The 21,897-nt window shown below is 41.9% G+C and overlaps 1 protein-coding gene across 1 annotated transcript in view; it reads left to right on the top strand.

Annotated features, from left to right (window-relative positions):
* ankrd11 (ankyrin repeat domain 11) overlaps positions 1 to 21,897 on the top strand; it is a 150,597-nt gene that overhangs the window by 100,297 nt on the left and 28,403 nt on the right. The window contains exons 3-4 of the mRNA XM_084475992.1: positions 15,568 to 15,713; positions 19,863 to 19,992. Of these exons, the coding sequence (XP_084332118.1) occupies positions 15,627 to 15,713; positions 19,863 to 19,992 (217 nt within the window). The 5' untranslated portion in view covers positions 15,568 to 15,626. The remainder of the gene's footprint in view (positions 1 to 15,567; positions 15,714 to 19,862; positions 19,993 to 21,897) is intronic.

The raw sequence follows: 21,897 nt of genomic DNA on the forward strand, positions 1-21,897 counted from the left end.
TTTTTCGGCCTACATCATATAAATTTCAATTTATGTATATGTAAATTATCCTCTCTGCTCCTTTTCAAGGATATGCTCTATCATACCAACTAGCTGTCTTTCCCAGTGACTTGACCAGTGTCCTCTCAATGGCCAGTAGAGCTAGGCTGCTTAAACGGCCTTGGCCCATTGTGTTATGGGTGTAGGACTTGAGCCGCTTTAAACAGGAGAAGCTTCTTTATACACCTGCAGATGTAGCTCCAATTGTTGCCACTAATGAGAACAGTTTGTAAAGCCGAGGCATTGCACTGTCCAACTCCATGTCTTTAAGGAACACCAAGAAATCACACTGCTTTCCCCTGTCACCCTGCACGTCCTGATCTGAATACAGGACTCGAAGTTCAGACCTCAGGCTCCCTGAATCAAAGTGATGGCCAACTACCAAAACAATATTAAACTTGAACAAGGAAATGTGGGGATTATGTTAAACTGAAGCAAGGAATTGTGTGTATATGTGTGTGTATGAGGACTGAAGAGAGCTCTGGCGACGTTTTATAGTTCAAAATGGCTGTCAATCGGGAATGTATGAGAAGGAAATCGAGTCAGTCGACCTGCGATAAGCAGCTGATTCTGAACGAAGTCTTCGAGTCGAAGTCTTCGAGATGGACGTGTTCTAACTAATTTTTTGTCAATGAAATGTTAACACAACAGTATGTATTTGACCATTTAATTTTTGAAATTTTAGGGGAAGCTGAGCTTCCCTTGCAGTCTTGGTCACTGGTTTGTATTAATAAATATTCATACAGTACTTGTACTACTACAGTACAGTACTATGACTGGACCTTCCTATGTCACCGGTGAGGTCATTACAATACTGTTGTGATCTGATTAAATGCTTGAAAACATGTAAACATGGAGCAGATGCAGATCTCTTTATTTGACGCTCATGTTTACAGTTTGGTTAGATTCTTTTAATCTGCTTATATTTAATCAGATTGAAAAAAAATGTCCATGTAAACCCGGCTAATGTTAAAAACTTTGTGGAGATAACATGAGCAGGCTGTGGAGGGGGTAAATTATCTTCTCATCTTCCCCTTCGACTTTTTCTCAAATTTCACCTTGTTCGGTAGCCCGACCCCCTATACACACACACACACACACACACACACACACACACACACACACACACACACACACACACACACACACACACACACACACACACACAAAACGCATGTGTGCACGCCCAGACTGGACCTACAGCTAACCCCAGGACAGACGGGGGCTGTCCAGAGCTGTGAGGGTCTCTTCTTTTTTTACATCAAAGTGTAGAGGGAGAGATGACACTGTTCAGAGTCTGGAGTTCTCTCGCCCTGATATGATAAATTATCAATTATATTCCCTAGTCCTCGGCTCTCAACTTCTCCTGTGTGTGTGTGTGTGTGTGTGTGTGTGTGTGTGTGTGTGTGTGTGTGTGTGTGTGTGTGTGTGTGTGTGTGTGTGTGTGTGTGTGTGTGTGTGTGTGTGTGTGTGTGTGTGTGTGTGTGTGTGTGTGTTTCCCTCGTCTCTGTATGTTTAATGAATAGACCAGACTGTCTAAATATGCACGGTAATAAAAAAAAAAGTGTTTTGGGCTCCTGGGTTTTCCAGAGTAACTCCTATCACATTTATTTTGTTGAATCCATGCTTTATTTCTCCTCCACTGGATCTGGGACCATGTTGGTGCTGCATGCATGGGTGTTTTCTCTCGGCTATCAACAGGAAATTCCAGCTGTTCCGCGTGGGAGGGTAAGGGGTTCGGTAGAGCAGAGAGAGGAATTACCCACAAGCATTAGAGCAGAGTTTGGTGGGAGACGGGGCTTGGTTATGAATACTAGATGCATGGTGTTTGCAAAGGTAGAGCGAAATAAAGATTCCTAACGTAATTTGGCCTGTGGAGAGTTAAAAAAATAAACTATCACATTTAGAAGAAGAAGAATGTGATATCTAAAGAAAATAAGTGTTGTGCCTATTAAGCTCTGACACCTAGCAGCCAGCTATCTCGCTAGCTAGCACTCGCTAGCTAGCACTGTTCCAACATGCATGCTGAGGATCGCTGACCTCTCACCCTTAACCCTTCCTCCGGGTCTGAACCACCTGATGGCTCCCTCTCCTTCAGCAAAATTCCAAAGATGTTTTCAGTAGACAGCTGTCACTTCCCTTCGGGTCCATGTCACCTTTTTTCTTCCGACGTGTTTACGATCTTTATTCATTCATTGCGGGGGATATTCACTGACGGGGATATTCTCTGAAATTATGAGTCTTAAAGACTGTGTCGTGTCTCTGACTCTCTGGTACTTCCACAACAAGTAAAGACGCCTAGTGGGGGTTATCTCGCCCATGGGGTAGAAGGAATTGGGGGAAGGGAACTTTGGCTTTGACTCTCTGAAGTCCAGATTGAAATGCGACATGGAGGAGAAAGCGATGTTTTCAGTAGACAGCTGTCAGTTCACTTCGGGTCCATATAATTTCTCAGACGCTCCATTGTTCCGACCTCTCGGTCGTATGCGGACTGCTCCGCTGGCAGAGCCAGCTCCTCCGGCTGGACTCCTCCCGCTGCTCCACCGCCGGAGGAGTTCGCATACGACCGAGAGGTCGGAACAATGGAGCGTCGGAGAAATGACATGGACCCGAAGTGAACTGACAGCTGTCTACTGAAAACATCTTTCTCCCGCCGGAGCAGCCCCTCCGCCACCCGTCCATATACGGCATTCCCCCAATTCCTTTTCCCTCATGGGCGAGATAAACCCGACTAGGAGTCTTTACTTGTTGTGGAAGTATCAGAGAGTTGGAGAACCCGACGCAGTCTTTAAGATTCATAATATCAGAGAATATCCCGTCAGTTCAGCCGTGGCGCAATGAATGAATAATGTAGAACGTATAATCCAATCACAATCCGTACATGCACGCTTAACAGTCGAATAATCTAGGGGTCTTAATTCGACTATGAGAAACCCGATTCGATTTTAGCTTGACTAAGGTGTATACATGCATCTTAATAATCCAATCATAGTTGGACAAATCAATAATTTGTCATGTAAACGCACTGATTGTTGATGTTTGGATTAACAGCAGTGCCTTTGTAGTCTGTGAGTTGGTTCTAATACACCAAAGAGCTAATAATATTTGCTTGTAGTGTCTGGCAAAGGTTTTGACATTTTCCTACTGATTAAATTACTTGATCACAAAACGGCATTGAACCAAACCAGGCAATATCCAAAAAAATCCAGTATTGTGCACAGTTCAATGTTGCACGTGAATGTAAAGCACTCAAATGAGGAAACTGGCGTCTCTTGTCTTGACTGTACCTTACCCCATTTGTACCTCGGGAACATTAATAGATCCTTGTTTTCTGAACGCCGTTGTTGATCTGCAGTAGGGCTGTACTGGCTTATGGTTAAATGGCTTTATTTGATTTAATTGCATACATCAGGTGTGTGTGTGTTGAATAGGAAAGTATTGGTTCGCTCATTGTGAATGGCGGTGCATTGTTTCCCTGAGTGGAGAACATACTGCACTTTCCACTCACACTTATAAACATACTAACTTGTTTAAACACAGTATACTCACATTAAGAGATAAACATGCCCCTGCTAGAATGTGCACACCAAGCACACACACACATACATGAACGCATACACTTGCGCAGGCAGATTGTTGATAAGATAGCAAGCGGTAATTAACAGTATAAAGCAGGTTGGTGCGATGGCTGTCTTGAATAATTCAGACATTAGCTCATGTCGATTAGTGTTTCCTTTACCTTTAGCACACAGCCAAACCAGTTGTACTTTTATTTTCTATTTTACCAGCACTGCTCTAAAGGTTGCATGTGGAACGTTGATTGCTGTTGTCCCATTTACTAACCGTGCATTTAGCAATCCAGCTTTTTATCAGATCTTTAAGCCAGCCTAGTACTTTGTCAAGTGATGTTATCTGCTAACATCTTGCCTTTTCATATTATCTGTCACTTTCATATTATGTCACTTTCATATTATCTGTCACTTTTTTTTTGTAACCTTTATTTAACCAGGAAAGTCCCATTGAGATTAAAAACCAAATTTTCAAGGGAGTCCTACTTTACCCCAGTACCCCTCAATGCAGCACCTCATCCATACAGCTCCCATCCACACAGCCCTGATGTGGCCATGCAGCACCTCCTCTATATGGCCATGCAGAACCTCATCCATGTTACTACGCAGCCCCTTATTCATGCAGCCATATATTACCTCGGCCATGTAGCAAATCAGACATGCTGCCCCTCAACCAAGCAGCCATGCAGCACATCATCATTGTGATGTGCGTCACCTTGCGACCATGCAGCACCTCGGCCATGCGACCATGCAGCATCTCGAGCATGCGGCCATGCGGACCCTCGTCCATGCAGCCACGCAGCACCTTGACCATGTGTCTACGCAGAACCTTGTCCATGTGCCCATAAGGCCCAGCCCAGTGATTTATAATTCATCTGGTGGCCTTGCTACCGGCACTCTGCTGCACCAGCATTAACATTCAGTTTAGGCCCTCACTGCTGCACATCGCAGCACTGTGCCCCTGCCTTAATGTGGCTGAGGGTGGCTATGAATGTGTTTGTGGTTGCATGCATGCTGACTTATGTTTGAAAGAGATTTGACGATTATTGTGTTTCGACAGTCGATACACAATCAATACTTACAATACTACTAATACTAATAAGTCTATATTTAGATGAGTCCCATTTAATTGTGTTTGCATCATCTTTATAGCTATGTTGTTGTCCAGATTATTTTGATGTTAGCTGGTTGGGATGTTGCTAGATGCTTCTATTCATCCTGTTTAGCTATCGTGTGTCCCAGAACACACTGTCGCGTGCAGAGATATGTTTGCAATGGTGTGGACATTTTCAAACTGGTGGATGATCTTCTGAGAACACTGCGGTTGCCAGTAACACTGTAGTTTTGAGTTTATTCAGGTTAACAGGCTGCACAGGTGTGTACTGTATTTGGCCTGTGTGATGAAGTTGATTAAAGGTCATTAGGCCTATCTTTTATTGATAAAAACAAACAGCTATCATAGAAGCTACACAATGTTGATCTATTCTGGCGTCAACCAAAATGCAAAGTTGCTTTTCGGTACCTAATAACTTTTACCTCAACCTGCCGGAATGATGACGGCCAAGAAAATACGTCAATCAGAGGTTAAGGAGACATTGGTCACCACAGCCTCACACAATCCCTTGATCCCTTGTCAATTTCAATGAGAAATTTGTGATCACATACACACAAGTCTTGACCTAAACATTTGAAACTTGAATGCAAACATTTCGTTTTTCTGGCACATAATTCCCCCACACGTTCGTACAAGTTGACATTTACAATAATGACCGCCCACCAGGACCATCAATACTAAAAGTCAAATATATAGCAACATGGTGCTGCTATCTGTGTTTTTCTCTGTCTATCTATATTGAAAATGCATACATAAACATAACCCTATTTTCCAGAGTGCAAAGATTTGAGTTGAGTCATCCCGGTCCCTCACAACATCATACAGAGCAAAACAGTACAACTAAGCACCGCTGGTCATTGAGTCCATGTGTGTCGTTCTTCCCACCGGCTCGAACGGAAACAGCTGGGATATTTCTATTGATCACGCTCCACAGGCTTCTTATTGCCTACATTTTTCTTAGTGTAAACTCTGACTGTACGGCAGCTGACCAACGCACAAATTCATTGAAACTGTAAACACACTAGGGCGGTTTTTCATGTCGAGTCCCACTGCTTTGTCCCATCAATCACGCAATGACACATGCTCTCTTGCACTCTCTCTGGGGCTTTCATTCTGGTGCTCTCTTTTTCTGTATCTCTTTCTCTGGCATTCTCTTCTCATTCTCTCTCCCTCACTTTCTACACAAAGATCGAGCGGGCCAATACTATTAGTCAAAGTGTATTCTATTGTGGCACATTTATGTCTTTGGGTCACAATGTCAAGCAGGCCCTTTCTTCTAAATATGGTGTGCTGAGTACTCAGTGTTTTGAATTTGTTGGTGTTGGTATTCTGTACAGAGAATGGACTGTTGGAGTGGACACTATAAGATGTACCTTCCTCGGCATCTGGATGGGGGGGGGGGGGAGTTCTGATTGGTTGGGAAAACTGCATTCATTCTTTCTTGTAGAAGCAAGGTGTGATGGGTAACTGGTCAGCTAGGTTGTGATGGGTAACTGGTCTGCTAGGTTGTGATGGGTAACTGGTCAGCTAAGTTGTGATGGGTAACTGGTCAGCTAGGTTGTGATGGGTAACTGGTCAGCTAGGTTGTGATGGGTAACTGGTCAGCTAGGTTGTGATGGGTAACTGGTCAGCTAAGTTGTGATGGGTAACTGGTCAGCTAGGTTGTGATGGGTAACTGGTCAGCTAGGTTGTGATGGGTAACTGGTCAGCTAGGTTGTGATGGGTAACTGGTCAGCTAGGTTGTGATGGGTAACTGGTCAGCTAGGTTGTGATGCTGGAATCCACAAGTTACATGGTGGCTCCTGCTCTTCTCTTCTCTGGAGGCCACTTTAGCTGTCTCCCATCCACAGAGAGCTTCTGTTTACCACAGAGTACACAGTATTACTCATTTAAAAGGATAGAAACATGGTAACTTCATTTGTATGACATGGCTATGTGCACTGCAATGTATAGGAATGTAAAGGTAAAACAACATAAAGGCAACTAGCTTTTGACAAGCTTGGAAAGTGTTGGGTTGATGATGACGAGAATGTGTGCTTGTTTTATAATTGTGTGATGGGACCAGGGTCAACTTGCATCATGAGACAACAACCTATGCACCCCTGCAAATGTTTACGTGAGCTTGTCCTTGTTGTCTATGGGTTGGTGAGTGTAGTGTAGCTCCTGCGGTTAGCCAGGCTTGCTGAAAGCAGATAAACATAGACTGAGCCACCCAGCAGGGTGTTGGACCTGGAAGTGGGAGCCAGATTGTCCATGGTACTTGTTTGAAGAATTGGAGCAGATGATTCAGCCTCGGCTGAACCTCTGTTGAACTGGTTGTTATGGTGTTCTGGTGGTCGCTCTTCTTTGCAAGTTATAGATGATAAAATGTGTGCACATTAAGTTGAAACACAAACACTAATATGTTTTACAGTAATGTCTGAAAGATCTCCTGCTTATATGATAGAAGTAGATTGTTATTTGGAATATGTCAATGTATGATGATGTGTCCTTTTATATTTTTGTTCCAGATGCCTTGTGTATTTTAGATTTTTTGTTAAAGATATGATGTGTGTATTTTTGGATTTGTGTTCAAGATGCATTCTGGCTCTGAAAAGGAGCGCTGTGCCATTTGGTTGACTATCGGTTGCTTCGGTTGATATTCACAAGACACTTCAATCACTTCTCTCTCATAGCCCAACATTCGTTACATCCCTGAGTTGCCAAGCAACAAGTTGTGTGGGTGTGTGTGTGTGTGTGTGTGTTTGCATGCACGTGTTACTGTGTGTTGTGACGATTTCCAATTTTTGCATGTTAGAGAGAATATTAGAGAGGCTTGAAATGAAATTAAGGTGCAGGGTTATGGATAGAGCAAGATAGGGAAGTATGAATCATCGTCGCCTGAAGGGAAAGACGACACATTTATACTTTGTATAATATATTTGTATATCTGTATGTGTTTATAGATTGTGAGGAAAGATGTTCATGTGGCCTCAGTGGAAAAAAAGACAACCTATGCAATAAAAACATTTTACAATTTATATAATCTGAGTGAATGTATTAAAATGAATGTAGATTAGAACAGAAGCATGTTTTACTTGACAAGGAGGGAGATGGACAGACATACAGCTAGACAGTGAGATGGAAAAAAAAAAAACAGACAAGTGGGCTCGGGGACAGGCAGACAGGCTGTAGGTCCACGACTGTCATTGGAGGTTCCGGAAGGTGCAGCAGAGAATGAGCGTGCTGAGAATAGAAAATGAGACCAAATTATTTGTTCTGTCACCGCACTCACAGCCTTTCCACGAACCCCCCCCCCCCCCCCCCCCCTCTCCTCTTCCTCCTCCTGCTCCTGCTTTTTCTCCTCTCTTAGAATAATAGGGTAATTGGGTTTTAGGGCTACTTCTCTCTTCTCTGTCCTGTAATAAATATAAAGCTTTGATCATAATTAGTACTGCAACAGAAATCTAAATCTATAAACCTATAAATCTAGGTCAGTATATACTGTTTTCCATTACCAATTAACAACAAAATATTGATATTTAATTTATAGATGATGCATTTCGTTTTTTTCTCCGTCAAGTTAAATCCACTGTCCATTATCCACTGTGTTTTAGTGTTACTGCTTACGTGTATTTGGTCCTAATGCTCAACTCTCAAACCACTGTCGTTATTTATAAATATATTGTAGTTATGGATGGAGTTTGTAACATGCACAGTGACCGTACTGTTTCTTTTGAAGCCACGGCCGTAAGATAATTGGATCTTGGTGATTCCAGGTAGGGTTGAACGATAAATCAAATTCAAACCGATCACAAGGCATCAAAATGTTCCTTTTGGAACGTATATAAAAAATGTAAGTGTTTTAATGTTAACCAATTGGGAAGAAAGGGCCACATGATGTTCACGTGTACACGACACTACCCAACGCTCACGTGACATGCGAGAGAGCAATAGATGAAGAAAAAAACTTGCTACGCTTTCATTTGTTGATTTGGATATAAAATACTGGTGTAGTGGTGGAGCCACATATTTATTTTTTATATTTCTGCACTTTAGTTTGTGTGATTTGTTAGTGAATGAAGATCAGTAAGATTTGTATTTATTTTTCTTTTATAATTCAATAATTTAATAAAGATTTTATAATGTAAATTCATGCATCAATTCATCTCATTTCATCATAACACATACTACAAGAAAGAACAGTTTATACTGTATGTGGACTGTCTGGACTATCAAATGTTGTGGTATTCATCCTATACAATTTCTTCCTTCTGTTTAGTGAATAATACAGAAGATAAGGAACTTTAAAAAGAAAGCGTACTAAATTGAAATCGCAATATTGGTCTAAAAAAAAATTCAAATATTTTCCCAAATCGTTCAGCCCTAGAGAGATTTCTTGTTGAGGAAAGACCAGGATCTGTTGCGTTCCTGAGCTGAGTAACCTCAAACATTTCCTTGTTCAGCAGCTTAACTATGTAGCTGAAATGTACCGGATCCATGATTATCCCATCAGTCCATGATGTCGTCTCGTTCTGTAAAAGTTCCAAACAATCAACAATCTCACAACACCACCAGTACTCCAAACCACAGTGTTTGCACTCTGCATTAGGCCTACGTTCTCCTATGTGTGTTCTATACATTCTGTGCACTTATGTCATTGCAGGCAAAGCACTGTAATTGTTAGGATAATATATATGACAAAATCTCTGTGTTACGCGTGGGTGTACGTGTGTGTTCATGTGAGGAATTGGATGGGTTCGGTCAGGGACTGAGCTGAATGCTAGGATCTAGTTGCCAGGATACAGTAGAGATATGGTCGGATGCCATAGAGTGTATCAGTGAACGCCCCCTTTTTGAACAGCTCTGGTTAGGGAAGATTACCAATTCATTTTCTCTGACTTTTCGTAAAATCATCAAAATCAAGAGTTTTAAGCCTGAAACCAAGCCAATCGTTCGTCATGGTAGTCGTATCCATAAACTAGTTGTTTCGGAGCAGCTCTAACATTGTGTCAAAAACACATAGGTCCAGCTGTCGAATATGGCTATTAGGAGGAGATTCCATAGTATACCCATTCCAAATTTGAAGACTATATCTGAAAAAACGTTTCACTGCCTCTCGACAACGCAGGCTGGGCCTTAAAGCGGTACACACGTGTGTTTGACAGTGGATTTTGACACTGTATGATTTAGAAACATGGTTGATGATTGTTTTGAAATGTTAACTTCCAGTAAACCCGTTTTTAAGGCATGCCAATGTCCGTCACACCATACCGACCAAGCTCACCATACCTCCACGTACGGAAGACTTATATTTCTCAAAATATACTCTAATCTACCCTTGGCAGTCTACGGTCATACTGTCGGTCATACGGTCATATGGTTGGTTATACAGTCATACTGCTGATCATATGGTCATACTGTCGGTCACACTGTCGATTATACGGTCATACTGTCGGTCATAGGGTCATACTGTCGGTCATATTGTCTGTCATACGGTCAAATTGTCGGTCATACTGTCGGTCATAGGGTCATACTGTCTGTCACACTGTCGGTCATACGGTCAAATTGTCGGTCATACTGTCGTTCATACAGCAGGACCCCGTCATGGTTGCTTACAACTATATTTTTTAGGTTTCCTAAGAAATCCGTAGGAACCCTATTGTTTTCGTTACTATTATGTATTATTATGTAATATGCAACAGATGTAATTAAGGCAACCTGGTCTTACAGGAATCCGTGAAATGAGTGTCTACGTCCCGTTTACAAAAAATAATGCCCATAAAATATTAAGTCCTGCCTAATATTTGTTTGAATATTATATATTTTATATATATAATATATAATATATATAATATAATATATATAATATTCGAATAACGAAGTTCAGAGTCAAAGCCCTAGTCCATACACTGGTAAACAGAGACGGCGTTTGTTATCTCGTTCCACCGCTGGCTTTTTTTGTCGTAAGCTTTGGAAAATGCATGCGGAAGAGACAGAGACAGCTTCACGCTACCAGCGTCTGTCTCGTACCACGGTGTGGAATGAGAGCTTGTGAAGGGACGCAGGCGCGCTTGCTGCGCGGCTGCGTGCTTGCTCAATAGCATACTGCGTGAGAAGGCAGTATCGCTGTCAAATCTGTCCCTGGGAAAAGTAACGTTGCGCGGAATTGAAAAAGGAACTACGTTTCGTTAGTATTTTCCCATATATAGGCCTACCATATTTTCAGTAGTTACGTGTAACTTGACTTGGAACAAGTACATGAAGAAGTTACCTAACGCGTTACACACAACACTGTCTGTGTCTACCGTGTGTCAGTCGGCTCATAAAAAAAAATTAGAATCAAAGTAATTTAAAACTTAAATTGCACACCGGGGTGAATCGAGATCGCGATTTTACAACGATTTATCGTGCAGGCCTACTGTCGGTCATACAGTCATACTGTTGGTCATAAGGTCATACTGTCGGCCATACGGTCATTCATTCTACATTATGTATTCCTATGCTTTTATACTACCCAAATGACTAAAAAGCAATGCTAGTGCTATATCATATATTTGTACTTTTTATTTTTCAGCCCAGTTCCTCTACAGCTCTTACCACAACTCTAAGTTTCCATTAATCTAAATAATGGTTGCTCTGTGGTAACTAAGCGATCGAGTTCAGTAGCAGTCATCGACGACTTGACTTTTGTGGGTGTGGTAAACGTATCCATGGTAACAGCGAGCACCACCAATCAAAGATGTCGTGTCACACTTTAGGATTCATGGCCAGTGTATTGGTCTCAAAGACATCGCAAATAAAATGTTTTTTTCTAAAAACTAGACGTTGCCCGTTTAACTTGTGGCTTCTACAGGAGCATATATCATCGATTCACCATTTAACAGTGCATGGTACATATGCTTTGGATGGTTACAGGCGATATGGCTGAAAAACATATCACGATACAATTTGATCATATTGATCGATATCAAAACTATTGATAATTATAATGACCTAAAAAGACTAGGAATTACCATGCTGGATTTAAACACTTCTGTCTAACATTTAATTTGACCTTCCACTGTTATTCATTGATAAATACTCCAATGTCGATACAACAATGAAAAGCACTAAAATATTGTAAATAAGTATGGAACCGTGTTTGTGTAACAAACCCAGCTGCTAGATTCGGTGGTCCAGTCTCTTATCGATATATATTGAACATGTTTTATATTGATATTGATCAAAAGTCTACCACGATACGATAATTTCTTGTTTTATTGCCCAGGCCTAGTTACAACATGGCTTTTAATCAAAACCTCTGGAGAAAATGAATGGGATATTTTTCTTCTGGAACCACACTGATGCGCTCTATTTTCTGCCCTAATGTCTCTTCCCAATGCATACAGTTATCTATAGGATGGTTTCACAGGTGGGCTGTCAGCACACCTGTACAATTTGTTTATTGTGTTACTATATCACAAGCACACATAATTATAGTGATTTTGTTGCAGCAGATAACACTAGCATGAAACATTCAATACATTCTACAGTGGTAGTATACCTGCAGTACTACAGATGCAACTGTAGTGACACAGCGTTCCCTGATCTGTATTTATTTGTAAGGACGTGTGCTGCATTCTGGCCTGAGTAAAGGGAGTGGCTCCCAGGCAAAAAGTGTGTGTGTGTGTGTGTGTGTGTGTGTGTGTGTGTGTGTGTGTGTGTGTGTGTGTGTGTGTGTGTGTGTGTGTGTGTGTGTGTGTGTGTGTGTGTGTGTGTGTGTGTGTGTGTGTGTGTGTGTGTGTGTGTGTGTGTGTGTGTGTGTGGCTCGCTCGTCCTTCGTAGAGAGATTGGTTCTCTGGCTCTGCACCATACAATCATCTTCTGTAGCAGGCCTCTGCTGACGTCATGCTTTCCTCCCCTACAGTCGTACCTTCTGGCCCGGCTGCTTCTCTTCACCCTGGGTCCATGTTCTGGTCCTGGCGTAGTGCCTGGTTCAGGTCTGGGTATATAAGGTGTAGGTCCTTGTTTATGTCTCACTATACATTTTAGGCCTGGCTTTAAGGTCGTGGTCCTGGTTAAGGTCTCTGTATAAGGTTTAGTTCTATGTGTCCGCTTTGTCTCCTGGTTTAGATCTGGTATAAGCTGTAGGTTCTGGGTGTACGTTTTAGGTGCTGCTTTAGATCTAGTAAAGGCTGCTTAGGTTCATGTCTCGGTCTTGACCAGGTTCTGCTTATGGTTTTCAATCTTGAGGGGAGTCTTGACAATCTAATCTATCTCAGACTATATGATGTATGGAAGTGTGTGTGAGTCTGTTTATGGCCTTCCTCTGTCGCAAGCTGGCAGTCTGAGGCTGTCAGTCAGTGTGTTGGCGGTTGAATACATGGTCCACAATCCTCGTGGTTGGTGACGCAACACATTTCACCGGCCCCTTTGGAGTGGATGCCTGAAGCCAGGTGTATGGTACAATGATGGGAGAATCGAGGACATCTGGGGGTTGGTGGGCTCTGTGGAAGCTGTTAGCTTCATACATATGCACACACACACACACATTGTGTGCAATAAATGACAGAATGGAACACCGTTAGGGTTAGAGTGGTATGGATTTTTCCTGTTTGTTTATTCAGAGTTGATGACAAAACTTCTCGAGTCCAATAATAGTACACAGAATTTGTTCAAGATGTCTAGTGGGTCTTATCTGGTCTGCGAGAGCGCAACAGTCAATGCGTTTACATGACACTCAAGAAAGTCGACTTATTGGCTTAGTCCAACTATGATTGGATTACTAAGATGCATGTATACACCTTAGTCGAGCTATACTCGAATCGAATTGGGTTACTCATAGTCGAATTAAGACCCCTAGATAATGCGATTCATAGTCGAGTTAAGCGTGCAGAGTAGAATTGGATTATGCGTTGAATTGCGTTCTGCGCATGCTCGAGATCTTTTCCCGCGGCGTGAGCCGGAAGTAGAAGGAGACGATAGTCGTCTTGTTGTTGTCGCCGTCGGAAAACGAGAAACTGTTTCATTTTCCACCCATTCATTTTCACCATAGAGATTTTGGTGAAAGTTAAAGACGTAAACATCTAGGTTTTAGATAAACACGTTTTATTCAAGATGTCTTTGAAACCACTACCCTACCCATAATCATAAAGTGTGACACGTCTTTGATTGGTGGAGCTCGCTGTTACCAGGAAACGTTTACCTGCACCCGTGAAAGTCAAGTGGCTGATGACTGCGTCACTGAACTCGGAAAGCTTACCACAGCAACTATAATTTCCCTTAGATTAATGGAAAGTTAGAGATGTTGTAAGAGCTGTAGAGGAAATTAGCTATACATATGGAAAAATATGTTGATATAGAATATATGATAAAAAATAAAAGTAAAAATATATGATTTAGTAATTTTGGTAGTTTAAAAGCTAGGAATATATAATGTTGAATGAATACATAATTGGAATACGAGACTGAATTCACATTAACCCTATTCACCTAACCCTATTAAAAAGGACTAACGTTATTACGCGGTGACTGCAGTCAGCAATGAAGGGACGTACCATGTCGATGACAACGCTAAACACTATATGAAACACTAACATACATACACACACACACACACACACACAGAATATATGACACAACTTGTATTAACAATATAATAATGACAACGTTTACAATATGCAGGAAAAATGCTAAACTATTGGGTTGGAACCATTGCGAAAAGGTTCGCAATGGTTTATGGGATGAGTAGTTCCTTCACTCATTCACAAAAATAATGTATAAAGTCTTGTACCTTTGCCTTTTCTTCCGTTTTCGATATTCTTTTTTTGCCCAGAATCAAACGTTTTATGGTCACGACTACCTTCACGAACGATTGGCTTGGTGCCAGGCTTAAAACGCTTTTATAACGATTTTACGAAAAGTTGATTGTGTAAATGAATGGGAAATTTACTTTCGGAACCAGAGCTGTTCAAAAAGGGAGCGGTCAATGTTACGCCCTATTAAGCAGGGAATTAACCAAGGAGCTGATAGAGTATTCCAACTGTGTATCTAACCAATATCAATTGAGGTATTCTTTTGATTGACTTTACTAAAAGACAATGCCACCCCCCAAACACCTTACATACCTCATTAACACACGCACACCTAAACAGGAAAAGATGAGCATAAACGCTCCCATACACACACACACACTTCCTCAATCACAGTAACACCCCCAAACAAAGATATACACCAACCCCCCGAGCAAACAAATCCCACTGACGTACTCCCCAAATAACAACCAACCCAATTATTACGGCATGTTCTTCTTAAAGTGGTTTAATTCAAACCTGTCCTTCTGGAACCTTCCTCCGAAATGTTCGTCTCTTGCAGTCTGACGGTCCACAATCTGTCTCAATGTTAACTACTGTACAACCTTCCACTCCTGCAAAACAACGTTATGATCGCAATGTATTATATATGCAATGAATTGGTGAGCGCTTCTCTCATTATTATCTCATCTTGGCTCTAAGCGCTAGCCGGTTGGAGGAACGGTTTGCAGAGTTTTGCATTCAGTTCCCCAGTTGCGAACCGTGATTCTTAAACCTTGGCCCTCTGACCCCCCCTTCCCCGTCACAAAATAAAAAGCAAACCACAGGCTTAGCTTACTGTGTCTCTCTCTCTCTAGCACTGCAAAAGTTACCTATGACAATTCCAGCTCTGAAACAAATATGAATACGGTACCTTTTCCCCTCCCAACCAACCTCACAAACGACAACGACTAGCTAGCTGGCACGACACCACTTGTTAACGACTGCAAACTGACTTGTGCGTTTTATGCTCAAAAAGGCAAGTGACCATATGCTAACCCTCTCTCTCTCTCTCTCTTTGTCTGTGTTGTAGACGGTTGATGACGATGCGTTGGCTGCGTGAATGAGGCTTGGCGCGGGGAGAGCTGAACAATGCCCAAAGCTGGGGGTTCAAAACCGCCGCCACATGATCCCTTCCCGCTCAACACCGACATGGTGGAAAAACAGCCTGGGAAAAAGGTAACGCAAGCACACAAATGTATACACACTCTACAATGTGTGTTTACCCATGCACATTCACATTTACTTGTTTGCACACACGCACACAGCTATATATGTAAGGGATAATACATAGAACGCCGGTCATTATCAGGTTATATCATTTGTGTTCCGGAAAGGGTTGCGAATGTTTCTCTAGAATAGTTTGTTTTTCAATATGATTTATGGTTTGTTGTTGGTCTCTGTCAAGCTAACAATACATAGAAAGCGCCTGATCATTGCATGATCATTTACATTTTACATGAATTAATTAGTTAACCCCTGCCTTCTCTCAATCATTTCATTGTCCAAAATGACCAAGTATTTGCCTAACTTTGATTGGCTGCTATCGGCTTACTTCTTGTATGATTTTAGGTTGCTTAGGCCAGGGCTTAAGAATGTTACCAAAATTTGCGACCATTGTGGATGCAAGGTAATTTTTTTCCTGGGTCGCATCGGTGCTAGAAAAAAAAAGTTATAAAATATATACAGGGTTCTCCCTTGAAACGTCTTACAATATGGTTGTCGCGTTGAAGACATCTTACTATTATAATGGCAGGCCTGTCGGACAAGTTACTCAGGACAAATTGGTCAGTGCGCATGTGCTGAGCAGCCTGCAACTCACACACAAACACACACAGCACGTGCGAACGCACATATACACTGCACGCACGCACATGCAGACAGCATACACGCACGTGCGCACGCGCACAGGGCAGTGCATACGCACACACCGCACACAAAGACACACTGTACACACACACACGCGAGCAGACGTTGAAGACAACGGCAAGATTGATCCCGCATCCCTCCCGCAATGTCTTGCGATATTGATATCCCCCCCTCCCCCCTCCCGTCTGTTTTAACGGCCCCGCCGTCGTCAAACTCTCCCAGATAAGACGTTCTGCTATAGACTGTAGAAATTGCGATAAAAGAAGTGAAGAGACAATTTCTCACGTCGACAAAGCAACGCCAGGTCGTTCATTTTATCATATCAAAAACCGTTAGATTCAAACATCGCGCAGACCGGCATATTAACACACAACCGTTAAGTTCAAACATCATAGTCAGTCACGTGATCTTAAATAGACAGCGTCCTATAACACAGAACGAGAACATGTCAATAACACAGTATGGTGATTTATGTCTATAGAGTCCACCACAAGACACCACAAGAAGCTAAAATGTAATATTACTCTCCTCCTTGAGCCTCCCGAAATGTCTTGGGATATTGATATCCCCCCCCCCTGCCGACTGTTTCGGCTGTTTTATTTTTCTAATGTTTTGTGTGTATGCTATGTGTGACTGTAGGCCACTGCTGCCTGTCTTGGCCAGGTCACTTGAAGAGATGTTTAATCTCAATGACGTATTCTTCTGGTAAAAAAATAAATCGAATAAAGATCTTAAACTCTCCCGTCAGGTAGCCAATGTACAATCCACAATCTCGCCCTCACCCCCCCCCCCCTCCCCCCCACACAAGCCCGTGCTTTATTTCACTATAGTTAGGTAGGTTGCTGCCTTAGCTGTTGTTACACGGAAGTATAAAATGATTATGCTTGCTTCATAACGTAGGGAGAAAATTATTATGCTTGCTTCATTACGTAATAGTTGAACCAAAATGTTATACGTTGTAACATTATAGGCAAAATGTTATTATATTATGAGCTCAGAAATTTGTTACATTATCGACTGGGGTTTCCACATTATAGCTATCGGTTTAATGACAACTAGAGGTTGAGCGCGTGCAACGCACGCGTGGAAGACAAGGAGACAAGGAGACAACTCTGTGGCCTCTCAAGGAGACAAGCCACAGAGTGCTGCGTCCGGCTGCACGGCAAGGTAGAAGGACAATACGTGTCGAAGTTTTGATTTAGGTATTGTTCTGTTTGATAAAATTAGTGGTAATGTATGGCATTGCGATGCAAGCAAACTGCTTTTGTGCAAGTTTTTGTGCAGTTCTGGAAGTCGCTTTTCCACCGACAGTATCAGCTCGACTCGACTCAACTCGCCTTGACTCGGTTTGGTTCCAGGCACGTCGCGTTTCTTTCTAAAAAAGTACCTCTTCAATGTGGGCGGGTCGTAGAAAAGAACCTCTCCAACATGGGCGGGTCGTCATTAGGTTTTAATCACGGGAGACGCGATTCCCGGGAAATCTGAATCTGATCAAGACTATTGCCTGATTCCCGGGAAAGGTTATGATGATGGGAAATAAAATAAAAAGCGCAATGACTGCGCGTCTATTGTTGTCATACAGTAACGTTGATGGAGGCAAAACTCGAGCCCTGGGAAAGGAACGACACTAAAACGAAACAGCACTGATCCTGATCGCTGATCCTCGGGAGCGGGTCCGTGGACTCCAGCCACGCCGGACACACACAACCACATCGGACACACACAACCACGCGCAGCCTAACTCTAGCCCCGGGAAAGGAGCGACACACACGGCGAAACGCTGATCAGTGTCCCCCTCGGGAGCGGGTTTGTGGACTCTCCAACCACGCTGGACACAACTTAACTTTGAGTGATTATTCCCATTTACATCCACTGGCCAATCAGTTGCCAGCAGCCTGTTTACGTCACACAAAAGTACATACTCCGCTGGCATGGAACCTCGACGGAGGTAGTACTAAAAAAAGTACCTGGTACTAGGTACCAGGTACTTTTTTTGCCAATGGAAACGCAAAAAAAGGCAAGGCAAGTCGAGTCAAGCTGGTACTGTTGGTGGAAAAGCGACAATAGTGTAGCTGTATTGCGGCACTTGGGAACACGACCCACTTAAGTTTTAATGAAGACACACTGCTTTGATCATCGAAAAAAGTGTTTTGTACATTATGCAAGGTTTGGTTCGGGAGGAAAGATATGTCGAGGTGCTTGCGGTAAAATAGAAAATGAACCCTTGACAACTTATTTAAAGTGAGTGATCCTGTTGAAATTTATGAACACAGATGGATAGTACATGAGAAACATTTTCACGTCTAATAAAGGGGCGGGATGCTACCAAATTAAAAAGTTTGTGGCACCAGTGCCACCAGTATAAAATGTTAGTCTTGAGCCCTGTGCTTAGGATATGTTCTAAGAAATATATGGCGGCAAGTGCTGGAAGCATGAGCTTGTTTAGTTTGTGAGTTGTGTAATTACATTATCCCAAATGTTTCCAACATGTTCAAACCCAGAGAAGTTAGTAGTTTTATTCAAGGTAACGATGCGCTTTTCAATGGTTCATATCAGCTTTATCCCCTTATGAAACACAGGAAACAGTAATCCAGTTGAGACCTAATTGAACGATATTTCAACGTCAATCTAGCTTAATAAAAGGTGCTACTATAACAGGTCATTCTTTGTATGATTGGTTTGACCACAGATAACAGCGCTTGGCTATCCCACAAATGTTGCCACATAATGTTAGCTATAGCTGTATGGGTAGTCAACTATCTAATCTATCTAATGGTAAGTTAGCAAAATAACCATACATATTTTCAGCGGCAATGGTGAAGACTAATACGCTACTTCTCGACTTCATCAAACTACTTAATTTGTTATTGTTTTGATTGAGAGACCCCGAACGGCAGAAATAACATATTATACCTTATAAAATATAAAGATGCCTTTTTCACAGTCATATGTGTGACTTTGTTACCTGGTGCCTTTCAAGCAATGACTGGTATTGTTAAACCTCACTGAGGTTTCACGGTGACTTTAAATAACAAAATGACCTCAACAAAAGGTGGATCTGAAACAAACTCTTTGAGTTCAGCTGTGGTGCTAGTAATAACAGGGGGGACATAGATCTTTTTTTTTTAAATAACCTAATGCAGCGTTGGCATAATTGAGAGCTAAAGCCACTTTGGAATAAGAAAAGAGGCTAGCCAGATGACCTAGCCCTAATTTCCCTGTATTCATTAGCCGGAATCCAGAAGGAAATTCCATGGAATAGGTGCTTGTCAGACAGATGGATAGAAATGGAGAAAGAAAGCTAATACTATTGTGGCTTGTGTCAGCAATATTAACCATAATTTTCCTAGCATGCTTTGTGTTGCCCCACTTTCCCAGAAGAACACTTGTTTTGATTCAAATGTTCATGGTGTGTTGTCATCTTGATCTTGAGCTCATGCTAGTTCTCCCGTCCTATAGGATAAAGAAAAGACGTTGTCAATCAAGACACCCAAGGTGGACCGTGGCGATGGGGTGAAAGAGAAAGCACCGAAGAGGAGGCTCCCCTTTACCGTTGGAACCAATGGCGACCAGAAGGACTCGGACTCAGGTAAGAAATCACAGACGTGACCCCAATACTTATACCTTAACGATGGCTTGTGTGGTTCACTATCAAACTCAGAACCTTTCAGCTGGGAGTTGAATATCCTGGCTAAAACAGTATCTACCCTTCTGATTAATGTCTTGCAGACTGAGTTAGCAATGTCAAAACAATTTAATTGACTGTACCATTTTGACTCCACTGATATTGTTCCTGCTTTGTTGTTTGTTTTGGTTTTTGGTATCGAGGAGGGGTGTGTTTGTTTCCGACTGTCTCTGACGGGAAGTTGACGTGTTCTCACTGCGGTCTTGATGGGATGTGGGAGGGCAGATGAATTGAGTTGTATCAGGGAGCCGGGTGGGGGAGAGGGTGGACAGGGTTGCCAACTCTCACGCATCTTTCAGCATCAATCTCACGCTCTCACGCACACGCAAGAGATATCACGCCAAATAGCCCATCTTTGGAAAAATAATAATAATCTACTTTTTTCCGTCCATTCACTGTTGATCACTCACTACTAGACCACAGAATATACAGGAAACATGCTCGTTAGATCTATCTATCTATCCATCTATTCGGACCTACTGCATTGACTGCAGTGCAGGCTGATCTACAACGTCCTCCGCGCACCTTTCTCTGTCGCCGCTCCCTTGCGTCTTTTAGTTGCGCGTGAAACGTTTTGATTGAAAGATGCGCGTTTGGGAAGAAGAAAATAAAGTCTTGGTTAAGGTCTGAGAGCGCAAATAAATGCCTCAAACTAGTGCTGTCATTTTCATTGCTACAAAATAACAACGTTACGTTTGTTTTATTACTGTTGTTTTTTTAACACAATTAATGCGGATACTCCTCTATTTGGTTTCATTTACTTACTCAACACTTAACCTAAAATTACAGCCAGGGTATCAAAATGAACAAGACCATCAAATGTGCATTTTTATGTGATTCCCAACATTTGAACAAGAGAGAAAGATGGCAAAAAGATACATCAAAGAGCTTTTCAGAGAACTTCTCTTAAATGGCCATGATCCTTTCCAAAACTCTTCCAGTCTGTCTCCCTCCCTCCTTCCATGTCTTCTGTCTCTCTGCCTCTCTGTGTGGACTGTGGACCTTGTTGGAATTCAACTAGAAATTGTTTGGTGTTACTTAGCCTATATTTTATTCATATTACAAGTGCCTTTCGAGCTAAGCATGGAAAGAACAAGTCAATATAGGCTCAGTTTACTGAATCTCTTGGCTTCTATAGGCTATATTTTAATTAGGATATAGTATTTTATTTATTCTGTATTTATTCTGATTTAACATTAATTCCATGTTGTTACTTTGTTGTTAGGCTAAATAAAGTCACGTTTGGCAATGAGCGGGGTCCAAGTAACCTATTCTCGCAATATAGACCCTAAAGGTTTTCTCATGGTTTGACAGCCCTCCTCAAAACAAAATTACAAGGTGTCTTAATGTAGTCTAGGCTATTAACCAATAACCAAATTACTAATCTAATTAAAGGCCATGACACACCGTTACCTTCTGTTAAATTCCTTCTTTCTGGGTCAGACTGGGAATAAATTCTGAGGTCTTGGTTAAATACATATCTATGGCAGCAGGTATCAGCTGTGTTCCCATGTCAATGCATGATTAAATGCATGATTAAAAAAATATCTAAACACATTTTGAATGTCCTACGTCAACAACAGCCAATGGCTTTTTTATAAGCCTTCCTTCAATTTGTTTATACTAAGTAAACAAGGACTGTTTTGTAAAATAAATTGGATTATGGTTACCGAAAACGTTCGAGTCTCACTCCAGCCAAAGTCCCAAAGTTGGCAACCCTGGGTGGAGGAGTTCCACACATATTCTTACAAATGGGAGAAGATCTCCAGAGAGGGAAAGGAGATGTCAATATGATGGAGATGGTTTGGA

Source organism: Micromesistius poutassou (assembly GCF_964030765.1).
Source record: "Micromesistius poutassou genome assembly, chromosome: 12".
NCBI lineage: Eukaryota > Metazoa > Chordata > Actinopteri > Gadiformes > Gadidae > Micromesistius > Micromesistius poutassou.